The 16,825-nt window shown below is 39.9% G+C and overlaps 1 protein-coding gene across 1 annotated transcript; it reads left to right on the forward strand.

Moving 5' to 3' along the window:
- Positions 1-7,706: 7,706 nt before the first annotated feature.
- LOC118406892 lies at positions 7,707-15,746 on the forward strand. Its single transcript, XM_035807287.1, has 10 exons — positions 7,707-7,787; positions 8,941-9,158; positions 9,644-9,745; positions 9,949-10,066; positions 10,655-10,774; positions 11,853-11,933; positions 12,508-12,597; positions 13,542-13,727; positions 14,349-14,525; positions 14,933-15,746. Exons 1-10 carry the CDS (start codon positions 7,722-7,724, stop codon positions 14,975-14,977), a joined length of 1,203 nt encoding a protein of 400 aa, XP_035663180.1. The 5' UTR covers positions 7,707-7,721; the 3' UTR covers positions 14,978-15,746.
- Positions 15,747-16,825: the final 1,079 nt, after the last annotated feature.

Genomic DNA, 16,825 nt, shown 5'->3' on the forward strand with positions numbered 1-16,825 from the left:
ACTGTCCGAAAACAGTGGCCGACACAGCAGAAAGACCTTTGGCCACTGTCCGAAAACAGTGGCCAAAGGTCTTTGCTGATCTTTCTTGTCTCGTGTCACAAAACGCCCCTATCAATTTACGAACGAAATAAACAAAGTGCTTCTTTCCTAGAACGTCATCGTTATGGAATAAGCTTCCACATACTTGCTTCCCTGTGGGGTACAATCTGAAACTATATAATAAGTCAATATAGTACTAGTATTGTAACCCAAAACCTGGTGAATCCTAAGTAAAGAAAAAAGAATAGCCAATATAGCCACCCCCTTTGCACCGGATCCCGCAGAGGATGTAGCCGAGAATGTAGCCCCGGGCGGGCTCCGAAGCCACAATCTTGCCCCGGTGGCTTGATCTGGCCATGGCTTGCCGCATACTGTGCACCCCACGGTGTACCCCACGGGTAGGTCACGGCGACCATTTGTTAACGGGTCCCGAGACGATTTTAACTCTGACTTAAAATGAACACAGGGTCCGGCCGTACTCAAATATATCACAAGAGTCGAAGTGCCCCCAACAGCCCGTAAACTGCCCTGCAGGGCCCCTTCTTCCAATTGGGACCATCCCAATTGGGATCATAGCCTAGGCAATGTTTAAAGTGTCTCCTACTGCCAATGAAGATTCATATACTGTCTGCAGAGTATATTATAATTTTTTCTAATATAATGTCGGCGTAGTTTCCTTTGGAATATTTGGCTGGTGCCGGTTGAATAGCAGATTGTTTAGTAACTGGCTAAAGTGAATAATTTAGCCAACTGAGAGTGAGACGGCTGTCTACACTATGTCTACACATTGTTTATACCTAAGAGGCCACATATATTGAATTTCAGGGTAAACTCGTAGCTATAATTGTGTAGCTGATCACTTCAGACTAGGAAGTAAATTGTTATGACTTTATTTACATCACTCATCTTCCCATGTAGATGGTACGCATCAGGTTGATGAAGTGCTCTAGTTACGTTATACACCTATAGCATATGCTGAGAATACTACAAATCAGTTAAGATTAAACATGAAATACGATTTTGAGCAATTAATCTTGCAAGTAAACTGCCTTGAATTTGTGAAGATTTTTCCCACGTGCATGTCATATTTCAAGTCTTCTGTGTGGCCAAACTACGGTAGTCGGTCAAAAGGACTACTAATCTTTTCTTTTTCATATACTGATACAAAGGTATACAAATCAATGTCTTCTAATTTACAAAGTTTCAAAGTTATACACTTAATTACCTGTACAAGATGTCGACCATCTGCTTCACATATTCTAAGCTCCAACCCTATCGCGGTGTTGTTTTCTATTATTTCTATTAAGTCAACCGAAGCGATATTGATTTCCGACAACCTTTGACCGGGCGGCACATTTGCATAAAGTCACCAGTACATGGTGATTGACTCAGATAGACTGAGTCAAGTTCAGTCCAAAATTCCAGCGAGTAGGTTTTCTTTTAGTTGGCGAGCAATTTAATTCAGTGCAATTCAATTTAGAGCCTGACCTAGACTTCGTTGTTGGTAGTTAAAGTTTAAGATAAGTTTTGGATTAACAATTTGTATGATGACATTTTGGAAATTTCTACGGGTTAGTATTGCTGTAGACGGTCATGGACATCAGTGGCCCATTGTCTGTCCCTGTTAGGTTTTATAGCTGTGCTACAAATTGCTACAGGCATCTGCCGGTATCTCATACAGGCCAGCCATATGCTGGCTTTCACACAGGTCATCTGCTGGACTCTCATACAAGGTATCTGCTGGCTTTTCGAAATCATATGTTTCATCTGCTGGCTTCTTATACACGTAAAAGGTATCTGCTGGCTTATCATACATGTGCAAAGCATCTGCTGGTTTCTCATATAGGCCTTTTCCTGGCTTCGTACACAAGGCATCTGCTGGGGTCTCATATAGGGGATCAGCACATGGATGGGGTGGGGGAAGTGGGGGAGACTCGTGTAGGGGCCTGTTTCTATCGGGAGGGTAACTCGTTTTCCTCGTCAGAGTCCGTGGACACGCACCCTTAGGTGCCACTGGGTTCTTTGTTGGTGGTTCAACATGCACATCTACCTGAAGCTGTGAGGCAACCATATTTGATGAACTTCTGCCATCCAATATTTCAGTGGTATCCTCAATCGGCACCCGACCTGTCTGATCTTCACCGCTGATGATTACAGTGGCTGTGGCTTTTGCGTTGCTGAAAACTGCTTTCGAATCTTGACCTGAATCGTGACTACTCACCCTCCTCTTCCACAAGATTGCGATAGCGGTGATAACGAGGGCAGTGCCGCCTAATGAAGCACAGACGGAGCCAATAACAACTGGGAGGGAGACTTTGGGGACAGATTCTTTATAACCGTTAACTTTCGGTATATCTGAAGTATCAGTTACTGTAAAACGTGAAGTTTTAACTGTGCAGGTGGAGCATACGTATACAGGGTGTGTTGTTGAAGCAGGATTGCTCTCTGTGCTGCCAAATGAAGACAATGCCGACGCTTCTGGTGTTGTGAAGGATGGTTGGGTATAATGATCAGCGGACATCACTGACATGGTTGTTTGTTTACAGACCAGGTCATGAGGATCCACATCTTTGAGCTTTTGCCTAAGTAGGCTGGTAGGTTTGGCACACGTTAACTGGTCTTCAAATGAAGCAGACCCTGTCATTTTCGATCTGAAGGGCGCCATCCCACAGTCGCACTGCAAGGGATTGCCGTTTATAATTACTGAACCGATATATGTCAATATATCATATGCTGACATGGGAAGAGTAGATATTTTGTTTGAGTTCAGGAACAAAGTTTGGAGATTGGTTAGATTCGAAAATGCACTAAATGTAATGCTTACTATTTGGTTGTGCTGCAGGTACAAACTTCGGAGATGGAAAAGATTCGAGAATGCACGAGATTGAATGTTTGTGATCTGATTTGATGCCAGAATCAAATAAGCAAGCTTGGGCAGTCTTGAAAACGCACCAGAATGAATCTTTGTGATCTGATTTAACTCAAGACTTAAAGATGTCAGCAGAGGCAGATGCGGGAAAGGGTCCAGGTTACGGATACGATTTTCCCGTAACGTAACATATACCAGATTCCTATATCTTAAGAGCTCATTCGCTTTTGTAATCTGATTACGTGTCAATTCCAAATGAGAAATGGATGTTGGCAGGGTCTGAGGGATGCTGGTGAGGCCCATCCCGATGCAGGTACAGCGTGAGGTTGATGTACAGCTGCAGTCAGCTTCTAGCGTGTTGAGTTCCTTCAGGATGATTAGAAGGCAAATCAACAGGCGCTGTATCATCCGCCCCATGTTGGCCTGTTACCTGAAGAGAACAAGCCTACGAGTTGATTAAACAGCCTGAAACACTGTAAGGACAGTCATTACTTTGCAGCGCGATGAAGCAAAAAAAGGCAAATCTTTTAAAAAGATGTTGAACACTTGTGCCATTCAGTACATGACTAGCATTTTGAACTGTCAATATATTGTCTAAACTAGAACCATGTAAATGTCTATGGGATAAGGCATTATATTTCATGAAGATCAACTGTCTAGCAAAAACACGATACTTGTTATACATAGATTCTTATCCTGAGTAAAAAAACGTTCTGACGTTGTTGAAGAGGCAGACTCTTAAAGCCACGGTCTAAGGGTTGCTGAAAAACCCCGAATGCTGACTTTAACTTTATCTTTTGCTACGGTCGAGAGTGAAGAATCTTCTTCGTGGCCTTTCACGGGCGGTTACTTTTTTACTTGTGGAGTGCTGTCTCGTTGCATATTATTAATTACCCCGGGAAAGACGTGAATGCGCCCGCCAGTACTAGTGGCCGCGAAGGACGCAGACCTTCCCGGCATAAGAACCTGGCCAATATGATGAAAGTGTTCCCTGCCCCTCAGACATTATAAACGCCAGCGTTCGTAGAAGGCCGTAAAAGAGGCTAGCGAAAATAGGGCGAGGAGTGCAATGCTCAACCACTAAGAAGCATTAGCAGTCAGTATGAGTGGGTACCGGTGCGATGTACCATTTTTTCTTGTTGTACCGGTCCGAAACAAACGGACCTGAAAAAAAATCATCAGATCATGGACCCATTAGAAAATAACCAGATTATATCGGCAGGAGTATACACGTTGTGGCCCTTACCAGTTCAAAATAACAAAAGCGAAGTGGAGTAGAGTTTATAATAATTTCTAAGTTTCTACAGTCACAATTACAGAGTTTGTATGAAGATAGGATTTCAAAACGCCATTCAGGGAAGGAAAGATACTCTGCAAAATAGATTCCTTTGTAGAAAATTTGAACACACTGTTTTGAGCATGGCCCATATACAAGTTTTTACCCAAAAAGCAGGTGCGGACCCGGATCTGATCCTTTTGACCTAAACCGTACCTGTACTTATTATTTTGTGCCGGTGTGACAGCGATCTCGCAAATAGAAAATACTGTGACAAATTAAAAACATGTAGCTGACTTATTCCGTACCGTAGATGGTGTTAATTTATCAGTTCGCGATAGCTCTGTCTTTTTCCTCAAAAAAGTGTCTTTTTCATTTCAATGGCTTGTTTGGATCGAACCATATAGTACCGACTTTCGAGGTATAACATCTTCAGGTAAAGAGGTGCCATATAGGTGCCAGGTAACACACCATATACGTTACTCCCCAGGTGCAGCATAGTACCAGGTAGCGAGCCTAATATGTAGTTGCTCATGAGAACCCTCCGAGAAGCAATGTCCTTAAGGGGGACGAAAACACTGGTGGGTGGGTGGGTGGGCGAAAACGTTAAAGGGGGGGGGGGCGAAAACACTAGTGATCTCGCCCCTCCGGGGGGCGAGATCACTGTCACACCGGTTCAAAACAAACGGGCCTGAAAAAAATCATCAGATCATGGACCCATTAGAAAATAACCAGATTATATCGGCTGGAGTGTGCACGTTGTGGCTCTTACCGGTTCAAGAAAATAACAAAAGCGAAGTAGAGTAGAGTTTATAATAATTTCTACCAAGTTTCTACAGTCACAATTACAGAGTTTGCATGAAGATAGGATTTCAAAACGCCAGTCAGGGAAGAGAAGATACTCCGCAAAATAGATTCCTTTGTAGAAAATTTGAACACACTGTTTTGAGCATGGCTCATATACAAGTTTTTACAAAAAAAAGATCAGGTGCAGGTGCGGACCTGGACCTGATCCTTTTGACCTGAACCGTACCTGTACTTGGATTATTTTGTGTCGGTGCCCACCCCTAGTAGTCAGAGTACGATATATCAAAACAAGAAACACGTATGGAGATCTCTGTGTTTTTTTTATGACTGCCTCATTTCTAAAAGAATTCCTCTCCTTGAGTTTATACTATGGTCCTATTTCCGACAATAGTAATGATTTTGAAAATTAAATCACTTTATCATCAACAACCAGATCTGTTACAAATCTACTAATCACGTTTAGGATAAAGATATATCTGGTACTAAATTAACCACCCATAGTTCAAGAAACCAAGAGAGGAGGAATATACTGTACATGTACACCATGCAGTCTCATTAAATATATTGTACAGTGTATAAGACACTTGAGGGGTAGTTTATCGGAAAAAATGACCTACCATCAACAGAATCGTACCGCTTCAAAGTCTATCCAAGCTTGACTTTCGATGGCAAGGTTGTCAATATATCTTCAGCTGGCTCTTTCTTTCAGGAACATCGCAAAGGGAATTTGTTCTGTCTCCTTGTGTTGTTGTGTAGGACTTTGCCGCAATGGAGTGGAACAAACCGTTGTAGACTGGGCCTATGTGATGTGCCTGTGTTGATTGTCTGACGTCTGACTATTGAAAATAGCATTCATAGTCATGAATATGATGATGTTAATGTTTTCGTCACCATGGTAGAAACATTCAGGGCCTGGAACAACCGCGCGAACAGGAATTGTTTCCAGACACTAAGAAAAGGAAATTTCCGAGAATTTGCCGTTAGACCACAGCAAGTAAATTTTATGGATGGCATCCTATGCAGAGTGCAAAAATAATGAATGAATGAAGACCTTTACTGGACATACATACCCTCTGGGTTCAGTACAGTTCGTAACAAAAGATACATGACATATATACAATGAATTTACAATACATCAGAATCGTATTCTACTACGTGAAACCGACTTCTTCTCGTTTCTTTGTGATATTAAAAATGTAGGCACAGATATGCTTTATAAGTAAAGGTTTGTCTAAGTTCATATTAATATAAATGAGATAGCGCAAAAAACAACAACAAGATGGGTCATCCATAAAATTTACTTTCTGTGGCCTTGTTGAAATCTTAGCATTCATCAAATGAGAACGGACATTGCGTAAAATAAAATATACATATAACCTTCACATATAACGTTACGTGTAACACGTTACTTGTGCCGTGAGGCCCGTGAAGATTACATGAATTTTCATTTCACTTTCACGTCTGTAGTGATTGCCTTGCTGAGATGTTTGAATATTAACAGTAACAGGTTGTTTACCAATGCTATCTAACGTTATCTAACTATCTAATAAGGAGGCCCCTGTAATTTTGCGACTTTTATATCATATACTTTTAGCTCCAGTAAGCTGCCCGGCCGGGCCCCGGTTTGGAAATGGGACGTAGGGCTAACTAGCATGTAGGGTGACTGATTTGATGATCCCGGTGAGTGAGACGGCCTCAGACTGGTATCACTTGGCAGTCTTGCCTTCGTCCTCGCTTATTGTTTTGCTTCACCCGTTTTGACATTAGCTTTCATCAAACGGTCGTACTCCCGGTATAGTACTGTAGTGAGTACGGGGCGTTTTGGGTATAACGTTATATATCTAGCCTCTACCAGGCTCCGTGGATCGGTAGAATCATTATCCTCACCGTACTCTTCTGGCCGGCTAACTCCTCTGGGGTACTATAGACTCTATTTTACCGTGGCCGATAGCAACAATGTGCAACACACTTATATTTTTGCTCAAGACACTTACTTTTTTGCTCAAGACACTTACTTTTCTGCTCAAGACACTTACTTTTCTGCGCGAGCCACTTACTTTTCTGCGTGAGCCACTTACTTTTCTGCGTGAGCCACTTACTTTTTTTGCAAAACACACTTACTTTTTTTCTGCGTGAGCCACTTAGTTTTCTGCGCGAGCCACTTACTTTTCTGCGTGAGCCACTTACTTTTCCTGTGGTGCGCACCCCTCCCTTTATCAATGGATGGTCCCCGACTCAGGTCAAAGTTTACAAAGACCGCATAAAATGTAGGATTGACCGCATGTCAATCCTAAATTATCCCCCTATGAAATGACCCCTACCCTAGCACGTTTTTGTGGATTCAACTTAATTGTTTTGTGCCGATATGTCTTTAGTATAGCATTTATGACACTACCCACTACGCTACGGCCAACATAGAGATGCCTATCTGTATTAACAGGTAACGTTATCTAAATATAGGGCATTGTAGAGATTGAACTTTCATCTATTCATTATATTCCTGGATGTATAATCTTCACAAACGTATCATTTAAATGCTTTGCCAAGAGGTTTGGACAGAATTAATCTTTCATTTTTGGCTTCGTATCCCAAGGGCGTATATAAAGTCTAGGTTTATATCACCATAGCATCCGAACTGTAATAGCGTTTCATCTAAAAATCGCTAGGAGGCAGTTTTTAGGAGGCAGTTTTTTAAATCACCTTTGACCCCAGACCATCACATCACACAACATGGCGGGTTGTGTCACTGACAAAAGCTATGAGAGCTTTCTTCTTGGAGATCATGACCAACAACAGGTATTCAAAGCAAAACCTACACGGCTCTAAGCTGTACGAGTTTCCAGGGCGCCATTGGGAAGTGAAGATTTGGGCACAATATGTGCCACGAGGGCATTGTGTGGCCTGAAATGGGAGGAGGCCGTGAACGTGGACATGTGACAGGGGAGGGGGAGGGGGGCGTGGACGGGACATATCGACTGCTGCAGTATCTGACAGTCTAGGGTACTTGCTACATCAATACTAACCCCCTATAAGACATGGGGCTATTCTCGCTGATCTGTTTTCAAAACCCACCAACTGACCTAGTCAAATGCCATCCCACCTTAAGTAGTATCAGTAATCTATAATTCAGATCACCTAGACATCATCAGGTATCTAATTTTTTCAACAGATTTTGATAGTTTTAAAGAGAATTTACAGATAAATGTGCATAAGCTAGGTGTGACAGGTCGTTCAGTGTAATATAACCAGCTGCTGCAGCGCCGCGTGCATGCAAAGCTGGTGTGTTACACCGGAGGGTGGTTATACCAGCTATAATATCATCAGGATACAGATACATATATACACTGATGCACTGTGATTAGGACGTCAGCCTAATGTACACTAAATCCTCTGGTGGCCGGATAACTAGTACTGAAATTCCTGGATACTCCACTCTACTTTAGTGCCTTATAATGTGTTTATTGTAATGATAAATTATTATTAAATCATTATTAAATAATAATAATGAAGACCTTTATTGTACATACATACCCACTGTGTTCAGTACAGGTCACAACAAACGATACAACATGATACAATGAATCTACACTACTCAAGAATCGTATTCTCCTGCGTACATTCGGCTTCTTCTCGTTTCTTTGTGATATTGAAAATGTAAGAACAGATATGCTTTATAAGTAAAGGTTTGTCTAGATTCATAAGGAATATAAATTTGTCTATATTACTTAGATGTATGAAGTGGGGGAACATGGGTTCTATTAGTCTGTAGAGTTCAGCTCTCTCTTTCTTGTACAAACTACATTCTACTACAAAATGATGTTCGTCTTCTAACTTATCTAGATTGCAGTATCTACATATGCGTTGTTCTAGAGGAGTGTGGTTATGTCTTCCGGTTTTAATGTGTAATTTATGGCAACTGATTCGTAGTAATGTGTCCTTGTTCACACAGGTCAGTGCGTACGTGGTGACATCAGAACTGGGCAGTCACCAGTACATTGTGTCACCTGTGGTAGACGTCCCCGCGACGTTTCAGCCGTACGCTTTCTGGACTCTGGTGGAGGAGAAGGGCACAGTCAAGAGGTTTGCCAGGCTGGACCGCATCTACTCCATGGACCTTCAAGAACTGAAGAGGCTTAATCAGTATCACATTGTACTTACTGCTGCAGAGTAAGTGTGCTGATGTTTCATAAATTCCCACACATGTATGTATGTATATTCATTACTTTGTACCTTGATAGCTATGGTATGCCATCTAAAATGGTACTTTACCAGGGTTTAACAAGTTTTCTAGAATTCACTTGTACCATACATCGAGCAAGTACATAAAAAAATTTACTAGCCCAAAGTAACATTTCACTTGCTCGAAATTTAAAAAAAAAATATTTTTCTTTGTGTTTTCACTTCCAGTAATGAAATTGTTTCACTATTGACTCTATTTTTCTGTGTTGAACAATGCTTGATGCCATGACTGTAGAAAGTATTAAACAAGTACATTTTTGTACACCAAAATCTCACTCATCGAAAATCTTACTTACCTAACCTGGCAAATGGGGTTACCGTAGGACATGCACTTGCCTGATCAGCACGTTCACTTGCCCAGGACAATCGGGCTAGTGGACTTGTCCAACTCTGCTTTACCCCCTTTTATCTAGTCTGAATGAAGGTGCCATTGCATCTGTCCAAGAAGCCCTCAGAGTGATGACAATCCCAAAGGCTGTGCCTTCTCGTGATGCTCCTCAGCAGTTCAAGATGTAGTAAGTAACACATAGAATACAAATGCCAATAATACTTTGCTAATGAGTAATGTTCTGAAGCTAATGCTGATTCTATGTAATCGCATTGAAAATAACTTTTTAAGAAGTAAGTATATGCTATTTCTAACTCAACTCTAATGCTACATATTGCTCTACTATGCATGCATATAAGACACTTATGGCTACATGTATGTCATGTACAGCTTAACAACACTTGGCACGTCTTGGACTGTACTGAGCACTGATGCCTTCCACTGTGCAACTGGCATGGTGCTTGCCCGCAGCTGGACTGATCCCATCGTGGTGACTTGCATTGCAAAGGTGCCTGCCGTATTTGTTGAATATAACATGACATGTAGTAGTATGTTGTACCTATTTCTTCAATAGTTTCATTATGTAGGGAAGCTCTTTTAAGCTTTTTCTGAGGCTGTCATGTATCTAAGATGGCTCCAAACTAAAGGCTGTTTGTGTCTCATTTGATCACTTGCACTCATTGCATTGGCTTTTTCGTCCATATTTTCCTGAGGGTTAGATGTTTGTACAGTTAATATCATATACATGTACATGTATATTGTGATATGTAGATCCCTAGCAGAGTCTGTGAATTTAAAGATATTTCAGAAGACAGAAGTTTTAAACTTGAATGCATGTCAATTTAGGATGAATTTAGGATTCACTGGAGACCACCCTAATGCATTTCTAGCATCCAAATTGGAGTATCTGTGGACAGAGATTCAGACCCGGATCTCTTCCAGCAGAATCTGCTATTCTGGCAGATCGCAGTGTCTACCTTGACATGTATGTGATGGACAAACAGCCAGGGCTGGATAGATGGCTATTACAAAAGGCTAGCCCCGAATATGACAGTGAATATATAACACAAATGTGGTTTAATACTACTATCTACAGGGAAAGCTGAGGATGTACCGTGAAGATGGCACGATGCTGGGGACTGATCCAGATGAGGTGGAGCTGTCTGGAGCTAAACAGACTGTGCAGGCCATCTGGATGGGAATGCCTGGACCTGAGGTAGTAATGTGATAATGAATCTGGAGAACAAGTTGTAGTATAGTCAGTACTACTCAGTAGTGTGAAATCTCTCAAGATGAAGTCCTTATTTTTCATGATCTTTTCCATCACATCTTTGACGAATAATCTGTACATTTATAAAACTGAGCCAAAAACTTCTGAATAAACCATGTTGTTTTCTGACTTGCCATGCTCATTTTCAGTTTCAGGTATACAATGAAATGCTCTAAACTCTGTGTGATGCTGCAATTATACAGGTGCAAAATTTGACCAAAACATACATGTTGTAAAGCCACGTATGATGTGTCAGTTGGCACCTTCAATATTAACAGACTATCTCCTTCCTATTGTCCTCAAGTTTAACGTTTATTGTTGTTTCAGTTACTGTTGTAGTTGTGTTTACTGTTATTACATGGTGTACTTACTAACAATAGTTCTGATCACCAGCACTGAGACTCCATTGAGCACAGTTTGTAACAAGCTTGTAAAGTCACACCAGTTTGGTTGGTTGGTTCTCAGTAAATGTAGCACAAAACAGAGGCAGAGCAAAACTTTCAATCAGGGTGTAAAATACTGTCAATGTTCAAACATTTTCATGGATTTTATTTTTGTGTGTGCGTTTTGCTGCAGTAGAGCATGACATGGCAAATATTTGATTTTGTATGTTTATAGTTTGACTGAAAATTAAAACACTTTTATTAGAACTTTCCACTTCTGAAATAAATGAATGTTTAGACATATGATTTTAATGTAATTTGTTCGTTATTGTATGGAGCTAAAACTTTGTTCCAATGCATTGAATTTTGGACTGTCCTACTAATAGTCCTCTTTATAATTCAGCTGACCAACCACCTATGAGTATGACCTTACTTCAGTACTGAGATTTCGCAATTTGTAGAAAATGACGGAGAGTTAAATTATCATTGTCTTTTGGTTATCATTGTTATAACTGAGAAAACCTTGAAGATAATAACTTGTGTACAAGTAGCAATCAATCAAAATCCTCAGAGGAAAATGGCCTTTTTTGTGTATGGTCCATAATCATTTATATTTTTTTCATGTTCATGATTTATTCTAGATATTTCTGAAGGTTCCAGGAGTAAAACCACCCGGGACTGTGCACCATGATCATTTGAGCTCTGTGTCATCAGATGAACTGGTGAGAATAATGATTCTTTAAAATTGTTAGATGACTTGTGCAAATTATATAACAATTTACTAATCAATTATATGCATTAACCTTCTGTGACAGTAACAGTGAACCTAGAGCATTTAGTAGTACTACTGTACATGTTTACTGGGATAAAGAATTGATGAGCATTGATTTTCTTAATGCCCTCACTAGCTTGAGTGCTACAACTTTCATAAGATGTTGTGTTTGGCATGTTATTCACTCCAATTGTTCATATAGCATTCCCTATAGTTTTATGTGTGCAGTAAGTACATTTACAAATATCCATAATGATGATATTTATATTTAATCCTACATTTCTGTATGTTACATCGAGTTTTTTAAAGCATTTTACATACACACATACACACACGCACACACATCCATATGCACAAAATATACATAGTATGATACATATTTGTCTTACATACAAATATGATACGCATGCACATATGAAATATACACACATGCATACTCATTTACACACATGCATATATATGTATGTACTGATGCATATCGTATGACTTTAAGAGGTAAATGGTACTTAATTCTGTTCCACCAGCACCCGAGCGATGAGAGCCAGCTGCAGGAAGCTGAGAGAACTGGAAACCCCCCTTCTCGTGATGCTAGCTACATACTGGAAATATTCCAGGTATCCTCCTACAGCAACAACCAGGCTGTATCCCAGTCCGTATCCTCTGTATATGTTATGTACAGTCAGCACCACAAATGTCTGTCTAAAATGGCAAAGAGAAAATTTGGCATATTTACTCTTTGTGAGCTACAGATACATGTAGATGTGCCCTATAGCTAACCCAACAGAGTACAAAACAAGGTCTCTGTAACAAGCTGCATGCATGTAATGCACCTATCCTGGTGTCCAAACCCATTATAGTTGCCAAGTCCCTTTCATCCTCTTCTAGATCTGTTTGTCTTCTTCCCAAATAGATAAAAAAGACTAGGCATGAGCTATAATAGGTTTAGATACCAGCAAGCATGTAAGGTAACACCACACATTAGTCTAGGGCATCCCCAAAACTGGAATACACCCTGGTTGCTGCTGTAAGAGGATATGAGTTGGCAAGGAAGGTCTAGCAAGGTCTTTGAGAGTGAGTAGCAAATATGTTTTTAAATTATCAATGTCGGTGAAAGGTTAGGGATTAGCTGTTTGTACACCTAAATCTTTGAATGTGTTTTTCACAATTCCAAGGAAATAAGACAGTTCTCAGGTAGAATATAGCCTAGTAAAAGCCTCGAAGGTCTAAGAATCAAAAGTCATACCAGTCCTCCTGATTCTAAACTTTTATAAATTATATCATGTTTTATCAATGATTGAGAATGAAAGACAGCTGTACAATCAGTCATGTTTTTACACCCTAAAGAGAAAGAACATTTTGTCATTCATATAGTAGTACAGAAATTATGTTCAGTCAAGTTATAGTGTTATATGTAGCCAGTATTATGCTACATATAAAAGTTGAAATTTAGTGCAACCCACCAAATTCATTTTTCTTACTCTACTGCATTTTGGTATCTGGCCTCATAGAGACACGACAAAAGGATCATGCTAATGATGTACACTACTTAACATTTCAGCTCGCCAGGCAGGCTGGTCTGTCAGGGAGTGAGGCGCTGTGTGTGATCCGGGAACATGGTATAGAGGGTGCTTTAGACTGGCTGAAGAAGCAACAAAAGGTCTTCCAGTACTTCAGCAGGAAGGCTCATGGACAGCAGGTGGAGGAGATGCCTCCCGGCCTCTCACGTGGCAGCAAGGATCTTGAGGTATGACAGATATCTACCAGTGAACAAGCATTGAGCAACCAATAAACAGCTGCAATTATAGTCTTTTCCTAAGGAGGTTATATCCTGTATAAACTTGCTTTTCGTAATCTTACCTTTCTTCCACATCTTCGTAATATTGCAAGAAAATGACAGGTCTTGTGTTGTGTGTTGTTGGAGATACATTTGTGTTACCAATTTTCTAGATGTAAAATCAATGCTCATAACTGTCTATGAAATATGGAAAAGTTGATATTTTTGATAAAGGGAAATACAATGTGTGATGAAAAGATATTTGTGAAGGAGAAGGCTCCAATAGAAAGAAATACAGATCATTCCCAGTATCATTTGAAAGGAGGTCCCTCTGGGTCTAGGAAAAAGAATTGAAGTACTGTAAATGCAGAAATGTTCGCGGTGGATTAATGTTCGCGGTTTTCGCGGCGGCCGCTTCACCGCGAAATTAAAACCACCGCGAACATTTTTTCCTAACAGTAAGAGACTACAGTGCATGGTGCTACCGCGAAATTAAAACCACAGTGAAAAGTCCATTTTCCCGCTACCGCAAAATTAAATCACCGCGAAATTAAATGCATTTACAGTATGTTGATTTATGTAATGATACAGAGACAAACCAGGAAGCTGATGGTGGAAGAGGAGCTGACCTGTGAGCAGGCCCATGCTGCCGTACTGCTGCTATGGACCAGGAAGTGGCAGGGGTACGGTAGACGGGACATCCTGTCCGCTGTCAGGATCTGTGGGGAGGAGCCAAAGCTAACAGATGTCATGCAGACCATCCTCTGGGTAAGACCTGTATTGGCAGGCTAGAAAAAATTCTGTAACATTCCAAATAACCTGCACCATGCAAGTTTTACCTGCATCAATCATTTTCTAAGCTTTCGAAGTCCTTCGCAAAACTATGTTTTGAAAATGTTCCTATTTGTATTGGTAAGCTACTGTGTTCAAGGATGCAGCTACTAAGAGTGCAGCAGTGTTTTGGATAACTCTACATCATCATAGTGCGATGCACAGGTTTTATCATAGACCAGTGCAGGTAGACATGAGAAATAACAGCACGAGCACAAACTTGCATTTTCAGTTGGTATTTTAAGACCTCTACTGCGTAAACTCTCACACGATTCTGACTTCCCTGAAGGGTTGATGGAAAGCAGAAATACAGGTCAATGAAAGTTTGGTTTCTGTTTTTACAGTCCACCAAGAAGGAGCCCAACAATGTGAGTCCATCTTGTCTGTGAGAGGGAGTGATGTGCTGGTACACAGTCAACATGTCAAGATTAAGATCACTGCCTTCTGATACTGTAACAACAAATAATATGAAAACAAGTTGTTACTCAATATTCCTGTTGCCTTACTTAAAGTCATTCCACTAGAGACAGTGGAACGTAAAAGAATGTTGGAGAAGGAAGCTACACAATCATGTAACGGTTAGTGATTGGCCTATCTTTCTATTGAATTTGATCCACATGGATCCTGTTGCAAGAAATTTGCCAGTAGGAAACTCATCTTTTCAAATCTCAAAACAAAATTATTTAGATAAGAGATTAATTGGAATCATCATTTTTGAAACAGAGGGTAATGCTTTTTTAGCCATTTATATTGCAGTATATAAAGAAAATATTTCCATAAACATTTAACTGTTAGATTAGAATCTTGTAGCTACAACACAGCCATTAGATAAGTTCTTGTTCCATGGACAGTGGTAAAACATTATGCACAGTCCTCCATTAAGTGACTTTCAGTAATACGTCACAGTTTGTTTGTTTCACTTTTGTTTAGATAACGTTATGGTTGAAACAGATGCAGTCTGTCTATATATGGATATAAAGTAACCTGAATGCATATGGTACCCAGGCTAGAAAATTCAAGTCTTCTATTAGAATAGCAAATTTTTGTGTTTTTTTTATAATCTATGCACAAACTTTGTGTACTGCCATCGTTTTTGTTTATTTTTATTTATCTTTTATTCATTTTTTATTTATTTCTTATTTATTTATTTTTTGTTTGTTTTTTGTTTATTTTTTATTTTGCTGTCGTATGCTAAAAATATGGCCGAGTAACATTTATTTTACTGTACATACAAACAGTTTGACTTTGTCTTATGATTTGATGTAATGGGGGCAGTTGCAACCTACAGTATCTGGTTGTCATGCTACTTTTCTGTGCTGCAGTTTGTATTTTTGGAAAATATTGGAGTAGGAAATCTGAAGATGTATACTTTACATGTAAGTCTTTAACACAATCTCTGTGACATACATGTATCTAGAATTCTAGATATCTATGAATTGTACCTTAATGTAGGGTATGTATGTAGCTTTGAGCTACATTTTACAACTTCAAATGCAATCATGAAACAAGGAATTCGTGTCTTCTAGATTGCATCAGTGCAGCTTGTCAGATACTTTTGATAAAATTATGCTAATAAAAATACCAAGATTTCAACAATGTCACATCCTTCAAGTTGCAATAGAAGATAGACTGATATAAAGGCATAACTTTCTGTTAGATTCATGGTTTGTTAGTTTGTTGAATTGCCTGTAGCCTTATGGCACATCAAAAAAGCTAGTTTGAAGATGTGCGATTGCCTATCTGAATAAAAGGTAAATGAAACGTCTGTCCGTTTGGCTTCCCAATTGGACCACAATATGAACGGTTGTAATTAATACGCCCACATGCACATTCCATCAGAGTGACAAAACATACAGTTTATGACCCATGCATATATCACCACTACATACTGCAGTTCACAAACACTGTAAAACAACCACCCACACATGTTTTCTGTAAGACAATCCTTTTCCTGATGCCTAACCGCCTAAGGGTTATATCCTGATTAAGTCATTTTTACCAACGATCCAGATCCGGAGCTTTCATGTTTTTACCTCCGTAAAAATGGCGGTATTGTTTTTTTGTGTTTCCAACTTTTTTGTGTACATGTATCTTTATGTTTTAAGTAGTGGCCGGCATGACTTAAGACGGTCTGAATGGATAGTGATACCGTCTTCGAGCAATCTTGGCAGAGAAAGTAAAGTTTAGAGTGACCAAGAGGGTTGAATCCCTCTTTCCACCTCCTTGGAATGACATAT

Source organism: Branchiostoma floridae, chromosome 19, assembly GCF_000003815.2.
Source record: "Branchiostoma floridae strain S238N-H82 chromosome 19, Bfl_VNyyK, whole genome shotgun sequence".
Taxonomy (NCBI): Eukaryota; Metazoa; Chordata; class Leptocardii; order Amphioxiformes; family Branchiostomatidae; genus Branchiostoma; species Branchiostoma floridae.